This window comes from Plutella xylostella, chromosome 5, assembly GCF_932276165.1.
Source record: "Plutella xylostella chromosome 5, ilPluXylo3.1, whole genome shotgun sequence".
NCBI lineage: Eukaryota > Metazoa > Arthropoda > Insecta > Lepidoptera > Plutellidae > Plutella > Plutella xylostella.
Window position 1 is genome coordinate 10,287,925 of NC_063985.1, and position 15,937 is coordinate 10,303,861.

The window sequence follows — 15,937 nt, forward strand, 5'->3', positions numbered from 1 at the left end:
CGTAAGAAAATATGGTCACCTGCAAATACTTATATGGTTATAAATGGTGAGTAACACTTTCATTTGATGAAATATCCATATTCTTGCAGTAAGGGGAAGATACGTCTTTCAAATAAATTATTCATTTCATAGTAATACATATTTACTAGGTCGTTATTCTCTCCCAATTCTTATTTACGTAAATAATATACAGATGCGGTATCATATAAATACTCACTAAAATTAAAATCCCTAAAATAACTAACTATTACTATAGGTTTAAACAATATTTTAAATTGGACAGACTAGCAATCAAGAGGAAAAACGGTAAAAAGCAACATAAAAATCCTAGAAGTGTCAGTAACGTAGCGTGCAGAAAATTGTGAAGTTCTAATAAATAACGCAGTCTCTACCATGTTGACATCATTCAGTACTACAAAGAAACAAAACTAAGATAAGTACCTTCATTAAATAAATGCTGATTAAACTCTACGGTGAAACAATGTTATCTGCTGTTTGGGGCAAAGGTTGGTTTTAAATCTTTATCCCATTTTCATATAAGTCAATACAAGGATTGCGATGGCAGCCTTGCCCATGTGTTCAAGTTTATGTTTATATTGCATTTTATTGAAGGACGCGATATGAAAAGTGTAAGTAGGCATACAAATATTCTTATCTATTGATTTAATGCTTTATTACACAGATATCTAAACTTTATTCCGTTTTCTACCAGTCAACCGACCGCCGTGAACATAGCAGCAGAAGCAAATTTTTTGTATGAGTGAATTTGTTTTCATGATCATGAAGAAATAAGAAAAAGTAGCAAAATTCTGTTATCACTACATGCTAGGGGATGCTGCAATGAACCTATATACATATTACACATTTAACAGTGTGCTCGAAATTAGTCAAAATTATTAATTATAAGGACACTCAATACGGCCAAATATTATTCATGATTATGAAGAAATAAGAAAAAGTAGCAAAATTCTGTTATCACTACATGCTAGGGGATGCTGCAATTAACTTACTAACTACTATTACACCATTCAGAGTGCTCCGGCAGATTAATTACATTACAAGTTAACGTCACTCATTAAAAAAAAAATTACAACTAAATCTACCCACATGAGTGTGTAAATAACGGATAGACGATGGTAAATACATTATAAATCTATATATGTCATCTTTGTGTTTGCTCAATTGACTTCAAAATAATCAATCAAAGAGAAAGCGCCTGAATACATTGTACAGCAAATTGCGCAAAGAAGCCGTAAATTTATCGTGGTGTAATTAATCTCTCGGAGCACGTTGGTAAATGTGATATATGTCTATAAGTTCATTGAAATATTCTCTAGCATCTAGTGCTAACAGAATTTGGGTAGATTTGCTTGTTCTTCAAAATCATGAAAAAATTGTCGCTATATTATGTTATGTTAATCAAGTTAAACCTTGATAAGAACTAAATCTACCACTCATCGAGTGTATGTAATGGATAGACGATGGTATATAGATCGTAGCAATAACTACTTTATGTACGTATATGGTCAAGGGATTTCAAAATAATGAAAAGTGTAAGCATCTGAAATATGTATTAAGTAAGTTGTCGGCTAGGGAAGAAAGTGAAGGAATTTTTCACTAAAACAATTATCAGCACCTCAGCCCAGTTGGTTACAGCCTCGAACTAGATCCTTGTGGTCTGTGGATCGAATCTAACTAAAGCAACTAAAGATCTTTTTTCTTTTTTTTATTTTAATGATGGTTACTTTTAAAAATACATACAGTAATGAATGTAACCAGTTATATTACAGACTTATTTTGGGTTCTTAATATGTAGGTAAATAAAAGATGCCAAGACAAATTTATTTTATTTTAAGTATACAAATCCACATTAGAAACTACATCAACACAATCATGTTAAATTATTTTATATTGTTATAAGTAGGTATGATTAAAATCACAATGATATTTCTAAATTTATTATTTATCAATCAGAATATGGATACAACAGTTAAAATCGATAGCTTGAATTATATCATAGCTCTTTTAAGTAAGAGCATACTTTATTAAATAAAACAGAATAAAATGTGATCTACTAATAAACCTAAACTTAAATAGAACCTATAAATATTAAAATATATATAAATAATATAATTGTTACGTTCACTTCACTCTCACTGCACTAACTCATTGTTACTACTACTCGACAACAGGTGTCGCTATTATTACCGCTACTCGGCAACAGATGGCGCCATGTGTCCAAAGAGTTAAAATAAATACAGCTGTTTTCATTTTTATAAACATACGTATTCTTTAGGGTTTTAATTTCTGTCTTGTTAAATATTCTGCTAATTCAATTATTAAACTACAATATTGGAAATAATTAGTGCGCATGGCATTAATGAAGGTCAATGCGCATAGTCAAAACATTGCGCATTCCGTGGCTAACCTCTCCGCGTCGATCGACCTGCGAACGGAACGGAACTGTCAGTGCTAACAAGAGCCTCTTCGTTTCGTTGTGCTGTTTTTGGTGCTGAGTGTTTGTAAAAAGTTACTAGCTTTTGGTTTTGTTTTGGTGCTTGTGTACAATAGAATTACAGGTAAGTCAATACAAAACTTAATAGATAATATCCAATTTTTACATAGCATTGATAAGATCTTTGTAATTTCCCCCGGTTTAATTTTTGAGAAATGCCACATCAGTTTCGGCTATTGTGGTTATAAACAGTCATTCCCTTTCTTATATGACTGTCTCTGAATATGTAGGACTTGAGATATGTGTAGGAATTTGTTTACCTACGTTGTAAATGCTCCATCAATTCTGACTGTCCCTTTTAATTCCGTGCCTTATCATTAGCAAGCAATTTGTTCACCAACTATAAATACAGGCTACTCCCACTATTGTACCCATAGGTAGAAATACATTATAACAATAACATGCAATGATAAAAGATAGATAAATTATTTTTCATTATTACTTGCCTTATCTGGTAACCTGTATGATATATTTTGTTGATTATGTTTCTACCATTTCTTTTGGGATAGGTGTTGGTTTGTTTTATTTAACATGCTCTCGGTTTTATTTTCTAGTAACTGTTAAAATAAAACTTAGAGCTAAAAAGTTTTCTGGTAGTGATTCTAGGATTTTTAAAAAGTTGCCTATCCAGGTTGTCTGTTGATCAAAATCCATGTAGTAGTTTTGTCGTCACATTCGCTGGGTACTTCGACATGTCGATGTTGCATCGTCATCTTCACCCAGGTGATCTGTTGGCAAGAAACGATACATTAATAAATAGGCGTGCCAAATAAATAACATTGCTGTGTGAACTAAAAACTATAAAAGTTTCAGTTTTCTCGCAAACAAAGTGGCGCCTCTAGCGGAAACTATCATGAAACTTTTGACAGATAATCTATGCAGGTGACAGAAGAAAACAAAAAAATTTTCGTTTACGTAAATTGCAAAACCCGTACTAGAGGCCCTGATACAGGATGTGCTGCACCATGATTTTATTTATTTGGCTTTCCTATGCATTATGCTGGTCTTCAGTTTCAATATCATTTAAATGACTTTATTGTTTTAAAATAATGTATTTCTACACTTACCTTCTCATTATAGAGGCATGGCCCGGGGGCAGCGGCGGTATTCCCGAAAAAATAGGAAAGCTGAAATTTAGAAGAAAAAAAATATTAAATAAAGATATAAGAAGAGATGTAAGAAGGCAAGCTGACAATGGGATGGTATGTCTGCAAAGCCAATCATAAAGAACCAAATAAACTGCTTATGGGCTTATGGTTATATTAAACCGATTGCATGTATCTATATACTCGAAGCATGTATCATATTTGTTTTCTCAGCCTCACACTTTAACTCAGGTAAGTTCTGAAGCACATTTACTGATTCTACACTATGTTTGAATTCAGTTTCATGAAATTGATTATTCAGTAGACTGTGAGGATCTACACCTCTTGACAGACAGTCAGCTGGATTTAATTCAGTAGGAATATAGTTCCCTTTTTCAGGTACCTTCTCACATTCCCAGAACCCATCTATTTTCCTATTTAAAGACTCTGTTGAGACAGCCTCAGATACTGACTTGCAAAAGTTACTTGGTAGTGATGAACATCCCTCGCTGTTCAATGGTGCAGTGCCAGCAACAATGTAGCCGAACTGAGTGTTGTGTAGAAACAGCTGACCTGGTATCACTGGCAGTCTCTCACGCAGTAGGATCTGAAACATGATGTCACACCCAAGTAAAATATCTATATTTCTAGGTTCGCTGAAGCATTGGCAAGCTGAATGTGAGATGGTATGTTGATGTCCTGTACATTGACACGGAAATGAGGCATTGAAGATGTTATGTTGGGGACAATGCATGATAGAACAGTGAGTTTATAATCACTGTTGGCTGACTGGATAGCAAATCGAGCCTTTTGGTTGGTTGTGTTGGAAGCATTGCACACACCAACAATTGTTTTCTTCATCGAAGAACTCAGTATTAATTCGCTTAGCTAGATCCTTTAGGATAAAATTTACAGAGCTCCCTGAATCTAGTAGAGCTCTAGCATAGATATGCTCACCATTTTTAGCTTGAAGCTTGACAGATATTGTAGGCAATAATACCTCACTCTGTATGTTAGACATCAATGAAACATGATTAGTAGCAGCAGCGGCAGCGGGTTGGCTATTATGAAGCAAGGTGTTGTGCTTGCCTTTGTAGATACCACACTTAAAGAAATATCTGCATTTTTGGTGGTTGTTGAGGCATATAGTGCATAGCTTATTGTTGGCCACATATGAAATCCTTTCATGCACTGCAGCTAGTTTAAACTTTTCACATCTAAATAGTTTGTGATTAGAAGCATGACAGTACTTACATGTGGGTTCTTCAGTGATGGGTTTGATGTTGTTAGCTATGTATGACGGCTTTTTTGGAGTGTCCTTACTCACACTCTGGCCTGTAGACTCGCAGGATGTGATGTTTCCCATTGCTGCAGCTCTTTTTTCTAGAAAAGTCAAAGAAAGTGAAACCCTTGCAATGTATATTGATCTAGTTTCCGCTGAATGATCGCAATTATTATTAAGTCGCATGAGTCAACCGGTATATTTAAGCCTTTCAACGCACTACTATGCTGTCTGACTGTAGCTATGAATTCCCTTATATTCTGTGCTGTACATTTAGTGATCGGTTTCATATCTAATATTGAGTTTATGTGGTGGTTTATAACAATCAATTTATTGTCATAACGCTTGGCTAGTAGTTCCAGAGCAATCACATAGTTAGAACTGTCCAGAGATAGATGTTTTATTAGATCTAACGCCTCCCCATAAACAAGAGAACGCAGATAGTAAAACTTATCACATCGGGATAACCTATCATGTGCAAATACACTTTGGAACAAGTTCATAAACGCATAGTATTCACTAACTGTGCCACCGAATTTTGGTATCTCAATAGGAGGAAGCCTGTTGTGGTTTGTGTGAGAGTTAGTAGAGTTACGTACCTTTTCAGATGTCTGTACCATCTGTTGTCATTTGGACGCTTGCGCTGTTATCCAAGTAGGTAAAAGTCTTGTTTACTGTAATTCTTCACTTGCTGCTGTCTGTTTGTTTGGATAACATTTTGTTTACATTGAGATTTGAAATGCCCAAATAGGTTGCTGTCCACAGAGTACATTAATTATCGGCCATAATAACAAATAACGTTCCGTATTATGCACACATTGCGTGAATGACATATACACACTGAAATATTTTGTAGTATGCAAATTCTATATTTTTTTAAAATATTGATGTCAGTATTAGTAATATAAATATATACGTAATATGTAATGTTTTATTTTATAAAATTTTCGTGAATGAATAGATACTAAAATATTTAATAACTATTATAGCAGTTGAATTTGACGTAATATTTTGACTGTAAAGAAACGTACCATTGCCGGAGTTTTAATAATTACCAGTATTAAAAATAAATAATAGTAAAATAATGTTGCCAGATATTATTTGGACTCAATTATCATTATTATAATTCTCATTACAGCGCTATCTATAGATGTGCTCACAAACAAAAAATTAGAGCTTGAAAAATAAGAGTGACATTTTGTATTAGCTGAAAAGCCCATGTTGCTGTCATAGACAATTCACCGATTCATGATGATTTTTGTAGTTAAAATAATTTTATTTATTATATAGCGTTCGTTTTTTTCTGTGATTAAAATAGATTTATGTAGTTTATTGGCTCAGTGTTTATGAACGTTCTTTTTTCTCTGCGATGAAAATACAAAAAAAAAAATTGTAGATTTATGAACGTTCTGTGATTTCAAAAATTTTTTTTTTACTGGCAACACTACTACTATTGTAGTGATGTACACACGGTCTGTCTTGTTCGTCAATCGAGTTAACCTGTAATAATATAATATTGTCCCACTAATGAGCCGTTTTACTTGACAACTGTCAGTTGAGTTTTTGTACAAGCCTTTATTTTGTACAATATTCTTCTTACTTCTATTTAGTAAAATTTACAAGTTCAGAATGTTTATTTTTCAAGCGTCGTTGCTGTAGAGAACGCATGAGGGCAGATATAGAATTTCCTCTCTGGAAATAAGATGTGAGCTGACACAAAATCTGTGTTCTGAGGGTTTGACAGTTCAGTACAACTCAGACACTGTATAACGTTCGAATAGACGACCACTGTCAAAGAGGAGAAAAAGTAAAACATAATAATTTTAATAATACCTGATTCCCCAGTGGCCCTATCGTGAAGTCGAAACAAATTCAATACAAGTTCGGTATAAGGGGTCAGTTCTTAAAATAAAATTATGCTTCCAAAATTGTTCCCCAATGATTTATACATTGTAATTTTCGTATTATGTAGACTAACGACTTCAAATATATAGTTTTTTTGAATGAATCGAGTACCTGAATGTGCTATCGAATCGAGTGACAGACAACCAAAGTGATGATCGAACATCCCTACTTTGGAATATTTTTATCCCCCAAAGAGAACGCACGCTAATTGGACAATGGCAGAGTTCTAAGGACGTTTGGTACCCCTATGAAAATGACGGGTTCCGTAATGAAAGTACCATGTTTAGAGAGTCACTGTATAGGTACACAAATAAATAAATAACTAGATTTTTAGAAGCTGGGAGAAAAGAGAAAAACGGAAAAAAAGAATCTTTAAAATGTAGTCGCAATGGAACGTAAACATTCATACAGGAAGAATGGAACGTCAAGTGAAGTAATGTTTATGCCAAGTACTCTGTGATTTACGTCATAAATGTCTAGGTTGGATCTCAGTATAATGATAAAAATTGACAAAACCAGAGCAGAAAAATTGAAATGATAAAAAAATGTGTCATGTCAACAACTAAACCATAGAGAAAAAATAAATATTTGTGAACTAAACGTCAACACTTGAACAACATAAGACGAACAACGTGAATAATAATTTGATAATAATATTATTATGTTAGGTATATCAAGTTGTATGTTTACGTTTAAATAAATACGGGACGTGCAACGTACATAATAAATAAAATGATTTTATTAATATTATCGACTAGATCAGGCTACTACTTTCATTATGGAATAATGTTATACTTATCCAACTTCTGAAGTTTTAAATTGCCATTCCGCAACAGGGATCTGCTATGCCATTTCGAAATGCTATATGTAAAGGTTCTACTATATGGGTATGCATTTGGCGAGTAATGTAATGAAATAAAATATACTGTTTAAAAGATCATTGTTTTATTTACATAACATAATTTGCCTGGAATCAACTTTAGGAATTTTATGTTCCTATTACCTACTCTATTCTATTCTCTGTTGGGGTGTAAGTACCTGCACCTGGCTCTCTAGATGTGCTAAATCTAGATAGGTATGCAGGTTTCCTTCACTGTAAGTGTGATGGTATACATTTTAATTAAATTCAAAGAACACATTGGTACATGTCAGCGCCGGGATTCGAACTGCAGAACGCAGTTGCTCTTCTCATATTTGACTTAGGTATTTATCATCCTATGGTTCAAAGAAAATATTGTCAGAATTTTGCGTGTTCTTGTTCTGCTGCATCTGCAGGTTCCTGATGAAGAAGTGGGACGGGAGCCTGCCGGGGAGGTGGAACAGGAACCGGGTCTGGTTCTCCCCTTTGTCACATTTGTTCTATATCTTCAGCAGTTTCAGCGGTATTCAAAATATTAAATAATTAGGTTAGGTAATGGAAAATGAAATAACAACTACTATGACAAGATTGACAAGCAAGATTCAGTGTTACTAGATTTAAATATTAAAAAAATATCGATGATAGTGAATCGAATAAAGAGAAAAAGAAAATGGTTTACTATGGATAAAAGTCTTCAAGACTTAAATATAATCATATTTTATAAACCAAATGTACTAGTTTTGGCACAAATAGTACCAGAACATGTAATTTATTGATAAATAAAATATCTTTTGTATTTAAGAATGTATCGATATTTCTATTCGATTCGATTACTTTTTTGCTCGGATTTGCTGGTTATATTCCGAGGTCTGGCACCACTATTGTTACGTTCCGTTCTCTATATGTTTGTTTTTACGTTCCATTATCCTTAGATTTAAATATTCTTCATTTATCATTTTTTCTTTTCCCCCGACTTCTAAAAATATTGTAATTACTGAAAATACCTTATCTACACTGTATTAATAAATGGTGAAAACATGGTTCTGAAACGCTCCAAAAAAAAGGCGGTACGCCCACTGCCGTTCTCCTTATTGAATTTTAATCAATTTAAATCGCACGCATAAGTGTATTTTTTTCAATAAATATCTGTAATTGTATGTATTGTATTATATTTTGTATATGTTTCACACACGGATAAAAAGGCAGGGGGTGACTCGCACGCACATTAAATGGGCCCCCCAAAACAGTCGCTAGTACATTACAGTGGCGTAGCAACAAGGGGGCAACATGGCATGAGGTGGTAAGGAAGGAGAGGTATTCCACGGCTCTCAGAGCAATCGCGTTATCGGTCAAGACCCCTACAAGCACCTTACTGGGTAATACATCCTACCTCGAGCATTTCTGCTCTAGCGGTACATCACTCAAGCCAGCCAATGAAGGCAAGCAAGAGGTGGGAAATCCTGTTCCTCGTCAGTTTTCTCTCTGGACAACCAATAAAGGCAAGACAGAGATGAGGAACAGGGGTTCTCCCCGGCATCGGGTGGGTGGTATTATTATTTTTTATTATTAAGATACCAGTAACGCCATCTGTTGGTCAGTAGCGTGAAACAACACTCATCGCAATAAAATAAAAATAATTTAATATGCTGATGTAGTTTCTAATGTGGATTTGAACAATATAAATACATTTTGTCTTGGTAACTTTTATTTACATACACTGATAAATAAAATTATTTTAACTAGCTACTGGATCAATATATAATACTTAAATGTAATTATTATTTCAAAGTAAGTTGTCATTCGGTATAGTTGATTTATGATGTTTATTGATACACTTAGTAGTTCATAGCATCATGATGCGTCATCAATTCATAATCAAATACGTAGGTTAGGCCTAATGCTAATTATCATTGCGTCTGCGTCATTTTACACATAATATGTATTAAAGAGTACAAGATAGTTAATTAAAATGTATATAGATGGCGCTTTTATGAGATGTGTCACCTATAAGTTATACTTAATACATATAATTATGTTTGTACACACCCAGCTTGCTGATTTTTATTCTTATCAAGGTTTAACTTTATTTACAAAACATAATATTTTCCTATCTGCACCCATTAGCAAAATTAAATTTAATGTTGAGCAGTTTAACATGTCGAACATCCATCAAAAACATTAAACGTTAAATCCCAAAACACTGCACACTATCAAAATAAAATAAAAGAAGAAAAACGCTTTACACTATCAAAATAAATAAAATACAAAAAGAAAAACGCTTCACACTAATAACATAAAACAAAAGAAAGATCCGCGGTGTGTCGCGAACCAACGACTTTTAAGGACAAACGTATAGATCTCTTAACCAACTAGACCACGGTACTGATAATTGATTCAGTGAAAAACTCCTTCACATTCTTTCCTAGCCTGACTATTTTTCAGTTACTTACAATTTAATTCATTATTTTGAAGTCCCTTGACCATGTACGCATGTAAAGTAGTTATTGCTACGATCTATATACCATCGTCTATCCATTACATACACTCGGTGAGTGGTAGATTTAGTTCTTATCAAGTTTTAACTTGATTAACATAAAATTTTCCTATATGGGCGACTATTTTTTCATAATTATTAAGAAAAATACCAATTCTACACGATACGCTTAGCACTACATGATAGAGGACACTGCAATGAACTTATGGGCATACAAAACATTTAACAGCGTGCTCCCGGAGATTAATTACATTACAATTACTTCGGCGTTATTAAAATCGCTGCCAGCCAGCAGCGATTTTGGATGACATGACGTCATCGTCACACACCCGCGCCTTAGGACACGCAGCTAGCAGTTTAGCAAAACTGGTAACTGCTGCTAGCTGCACTTTATAAGGCGCACGCCACGCCGTAAAGTAATTGTGACGTAATTAATCTCCCGGAGCACGTTGGTAAATGTGATATATGTCTATAAGTTCATTGATATATTCTCTAGCATGTAGTGCTAACAGAATTCTGCTAAAATTGCCTTTTTTTGGCCATACAAAAATTGCTGCTAGTTTCTGCTGCTAAATTCACAGACCTAGTCAACCGGAGGTAAAGGAAAGTTTTGAAAATATGTAGGTGTGTAAATAATATGTCTTTGCTACTAATGTGACGTATTTATGCATTTCTCGGTTCAATTTCATAACGCAGTCTTCTTATCAAGTTCGTGACCAAGAGATTTATTTACTTATTTGTAATTTAGTTACTAAATTCTATATGGGTAGGTACAATTATTGTTTTGATATAAGTAATGCATTCAAACGTGGCTTTACACTGACTATTTTTAAAGTAAATAATAGTCATCGGTTCATATCAATAACAATGATTAATTTTAGTTTCATTTCCACTAGGATTTCAAAGAGCGGCGGATTGGCACGCGATCCAGACGTGTAGTCGTTGAGACATTTGACACGCTAATGACCAGAAAAACTGTCGTTTATTTGATGAACATCAATTAATATCTTTTTCAATCTCATTATCGCATGATTTTGTAAAAAAAACTACCAGCACACTTACTAAAGGAATATTTCAGTATTTAGGGCTTTCAGTTGTTATTTGAAAATTGAAACTTACATAAATAGTTATAAACACAGGTGTACACATTTACAATAACGACAAGTAGCATTGTGATATATATTTCTATTATCATAATTACATCATAACTACTTTGTAAGAGATTTGATTTGATAAACTGTACTGGCTCCCTATCGCGAACTTGTTTTGACAAAGTTATTCGGATTCATGTTACTTCGTTTTGACTTCGCGATAACGTACAGACGCTACTTTTATTTTTAAAAAGAGGATATAATCCCATCGTTCTCAGACATAAAAAAACGAAGACAAATACGTCTACGATATATTGCAAACTTTCTAAAGTGTTGCAATTGTTGGCTGACACGCGGTGGCTTAGCAGGAAAAAGTCAAAAGTTCGATGGACCGGTCTCGCTGACTTCTGATCTAGGCCAAGCCGGCACGCTAACACACTACCAACACCTCTATTGACTCAGATCAGGCTGAATTTAGGGTTCCATCACAGAGTAGTAATGGTTCCATCGAAGTTAACATTTACATACATAGACATTAACCTCAAAGAACAGTAAGGACTGAGGAAAAAAAAACTGAGCCACAACCTTCTATGGCTACTATCATGAACTACGGCGTTTTCGGGTTTCAGCTTTCAAAATGCGTTGTACTTTGGACTTTGTACTGTTCTATAGAGTCGTAATACTCTTAATTGAATTGAATCATATGTTTATAGGATATAATATGTGACAACATAATAATATAATAAAATCATTTCTTGTACTATAACGGTGTGACTAAAGTAAGTAAAATATCTCACTTTTGGTAACATTAACATTAACATTAACGATCGTACATATCTTTTTTACTATCTATCAAATCGAAATGTTAAGGTACGACGTAATACTGAGATAAATAACACAAATTAGGACCTAATACATACCACAGAAAAATTGCTGTATTATAGCTTAGCAGTGATTTGAGTATGAAAAGTGTAAATACAGGTGAATTCAATGTATTATTGTTGCCATATTGTTTTCTGAATACCTACCTGAAACTCTGAGTTTAAAAATAAAGCGGTAGTTGACTGTATGTAAGTAAAACGTATGTAATAAATGTACCTCGTTGATGCGCCGTGAACGATGAATAATTATGGAATTCGTAATGTACTTTGTTACACTTAGCGTTATCTTTAGTATTTAATGCTTTTGTTATGGTGGGAAGTTAGTTTGCTCGTATCTTAAATAATTATACTACAGTACCTATGTCTGAAGTGGGAGATAAGGGAGTACCTAGCGCGTGCATATAATATAACGTAATTAGCAAAGTACGTAAGGACTTACATAAAAACTTCATTGGTAAGAAAATATTCATTAGCATGAATTTTAAATATTTTCCTTCGTTTCATGCCTTGATGGTTGAAAATTGACTCATCCAGAGTCCTCAAGATGTCCCTAAAATCGTCTGAAAGTTATGTTTACCACTTCAGCGGCGTTATTTACATACTACCGCACTTCAACTGAATGTCACCGAAGATAACGAGATTCAAGAAAATTTGTATTCACTTTAAAACGTCACCAGTGCCATTGTTGTTTATTGCTGCTGCTGACTTGAGGTGAAAACGTTCAGCGACCACCGCCGGCACAAGCGCGGGTAAGCGACCTTACTTGAAACGGGTTTCAGGAAAAGTTTTATTTACTCGGCGTCACGTGGTGGATGTAAACAAACCGGTTCGCGGAACTCACCATTGTCGACGGAGTAGCCCCAGTCCTGTTCCATGGTGTTTGTTGTCGGTCACTGCACAGGTCACTAGCGGCGGTATGGCGGCGTGCGGGTCGCGTGGCGAGGTCGTGAGGAGTGTGATGACGGGTGCTGATAGCGGGGGTTATATACCGGCGGCGGTGGCGGTGTGCACGGCGCGCGCTCCGGCACTCGACTGATGCCGGCCGCGGCTCCCCGCCCGCGGCCGCACAGATATCGCTCACTCTTCACTGCATACTCACAGTACCACACAGTACTAAATTCGCAATTACTGAGGCGATATCGCTATGACACTTTTTACTTTGTTCGTAACTTTGCGAGGCACGAGATTTGAGTAAGTTACGTCGTGGGTCTACAGTACAGAGAGGAATGTGCAAAAAGCCGCATTCGGTTACATAACGCGTAAGGTAGGTTAGTTAGTGCGTGCCAATTAAAAATAGCGCAAATTAAGATAAGTGTGCCTTATTTGTTGAAAGATAATGTTTGAGATTTTTTACGGCGCCTACCGTGTTTACGGGATTAAGTACGCTTTTCGCGTCAGTCAGCTGACTTTTCCGTAAGCCATTATCGTGGCATGGTTTTATAAAATAAATATTTCAGACGTCACCAAAATCAGAGTTGTTTTCATCGCTTCTCTCAATTTTATTTCATGAAGTAGGCCTACCTATTGTAAATATTGATGATTCAACGTCGAAGTCGCGTGGTCTGTGGTTTAGCGAACAACTTGTTGTCGCGACGCCCTGCGATCGGTAAAATCTCATACAGCTACATCATGTTATACATGGGTCAAACACAATTTCAGTCATGTGTTGAACTTAAACAGTGAAATGTGCAGCTGCATAATTACCAGCTCATTATGCAATATGGACGAAGCATTAGCCATCTAAGTACTTACTCGAAGGTACTTAGGGTGAAACCTAATGATAATCATTAATCACATAAATCAACAATAGATATATAAGAATCTAAATAACTAGGTAAGTACCTTATATTTTTAAGAAACCAAATTATAAATTTAAACTTTTAAACTTTTAACACATATAATTTAATTGTACCTACCTATGTATATTTAATTAAATACATAGTAAGTATTTAAGTAAGTACCTAGGTACTAAACCTTTATTACTAACTCAATTAAGTAATACTCATTTTAGCACATTAAACTAATTCTTAACATCCACTTTAAAGACAGAACATTTATATCTAAAATCCCTCAGTAAAATATTGTTATTTCGCTCACTCGGCGGCAACACTTATGCTATGCGTTGAAATCTTTTGTTCCCGCGACCGAGCGACGCGCTATTCTTAGCGTCCCACCGTCCGCCCGACGACGACGATCGGACCGACCACTAAGGACTAACTATTTAGGATAATATTATTTTATTTTTTACCAGTTTCCTAAATAAGTATGCCTTTTAAGTACAATATGAGTAAAACTAAGTATCTAGAATAAATTAAATAAATAATGTCCTAAGTTAGTATAGTTTTAGCTAGGAAATTAATGTAAAAGTAATATATTATTGTATTCTGTTAAATTCTGATTTTAGTGTTCTTAGTGTTCTTAAAAGGTGTCATTTTATTATTTAGTGAACATCCCAATAATAAGTACGTACTTAACTAAACTGTTGTTAGTGAAAGTTGAAAAATACAAGTTTACATCATAATAATTACAATAATTAGCTTTAGGTAAATATAACTGCAGATAATAAGATCACATGACTATCTGCCTCTGCGTACTCACATAAGCCGATATCTCTTAGCGTATGTGCTAAATACATAAGCGAGTACATAAGACAGTGCCTCTGTGGACGATAAGCTATCACAAACTGCTAATTTTCACAACACCCTCATCAAGGTGAACCGCGAAGAACATCTTTTATCTTTTGAATTATTATTTATTATTATCTGTTTGTAAATCAAGCTGCTGCAGCTGTTGTTATTACATACAAAACAAAAAAATATATGTATATGTTCTCCCTTTGCCATATTTTGTGACCCGTACAGGATAGGTATAGTTCGATCCACTTAGCTTGTATTAATTTTCCCGTGACATTTAACTTTTCTATTATGTAGCTTATTAATAGGTTGGTTTCCTTTAGTAGTAGGTACCTAGGAGGTGCATAAATAAATGCAAGGACGTAAACACGGTGCTGTGGACATTATGCCGGCATTTTGGTCATCTTTCGTGAATCGCAGTATCGGTTACACTGGTGATAACCTCCTGTAGCTAAGTTAATTTACTAAGTTATTTATTTGTTAATCTTATTTTGAGTTCAGTTCGTTTACTGTATATAGTGATTGTTTATTGATCCTTATTGTCGGTACAGTGGTACAAAGGCGAAACATCTTTCTTTTCTTGATGTTTTAGAAGTAGTTAGTATATAGGTAGGTACAATACATAGGTGCTAATGAGATAAAGCAATAACAATGGGGTAAAATTTAACGTGGCGTAACGTTAATGTCTATCATTATATAAGTTTACTTCACGAATAAATAAATAAGTAGATAAGGTATTTGCGAAGCATTCTATTTCTTATTTAATTCAGCATATGAATAAAATATATTTATTCTAAATCTATTTGGGGGTAGCCCCTTAGCCCTTCTTGGCTAGAATACAATTTATTTCAATTTAAATAAATAACTGGGTAACTTATATATATTTTTACTTTTATTCAATTGTAGCTATAACGAGCTCGAATGCAGTTATCAAAATGAGGACATTGCCAGACGGTGAGGCTATAAATAAGATATTAAATGAAGGAAATAACTCAACACAATAAATAAAATAAGTACACTTAATTAGCAACTTACAGTCCATTATTAACTTAGTTAATGTATTCGATATGTAGGACAGTGACTTGTCATCCTATGACCAACTAAACCAACAAAATTCCGAAAATTATATAACATTATCAGTTAGCTTCGATACTCCCGATCTCGAATCTTAAAGAAAAGCCAAATTAATTAA

At 34.4% G+C, this 15,937-nt stretch overlaps 1 protein-coding gene and 2 long non-coding RNA genes across 3 annotated transcripts in view; 1 reads left to right on the top strand and 2 right to left on the bottom strand.

The window, feature by feature from the left end:
• Positions 1–13,165, bottom strand: part of LOC105387122 (carbonic anhydrase 1) — a 29,027-nt gene extending 15,862 nt beyond the window's left edge. Inside the window, exon 1 of the mRNA XM_011557805.3 lies at positions 12,954–13,165. Within this exon, the coding sequence (XP_011556107.1) occupies positions 12,954–12,987 (34 nt within the window). The 5' untranslated portion in view covers positions 12,988–13,165. The remainder of the gene's footprint in view (positions 1–12,953) is intronic.
• On the bottom strand, positions 1,943–5,623 carry LOC125491414. The gene is made up of 5 exons (XR_007268280.1): positions 5,482–5,623; positions 4,855–4,983; positions 4,074–4,207; positions 3,583–3,642; positions 1,943–3,243 (listed from the first exon to the last, which is right to left on the bottom strand). It is a non-coding gene; the product is annotated as an uncharacterized LOC125491414 (long non-coding RNA).
• Positions 3,243–5,622, top strand: LOC125491415. Its single transcript, XR_007268281.1, has 2 exons — positions 3,243–3,852; positions 4,252–5,622. It is a non-coding gene; the product is annotated as an uncharacterized LOC125491415 (long non-coding RNA).
• Positions 13,166–15,937: the final 2,772 nt, after the last annotated feature.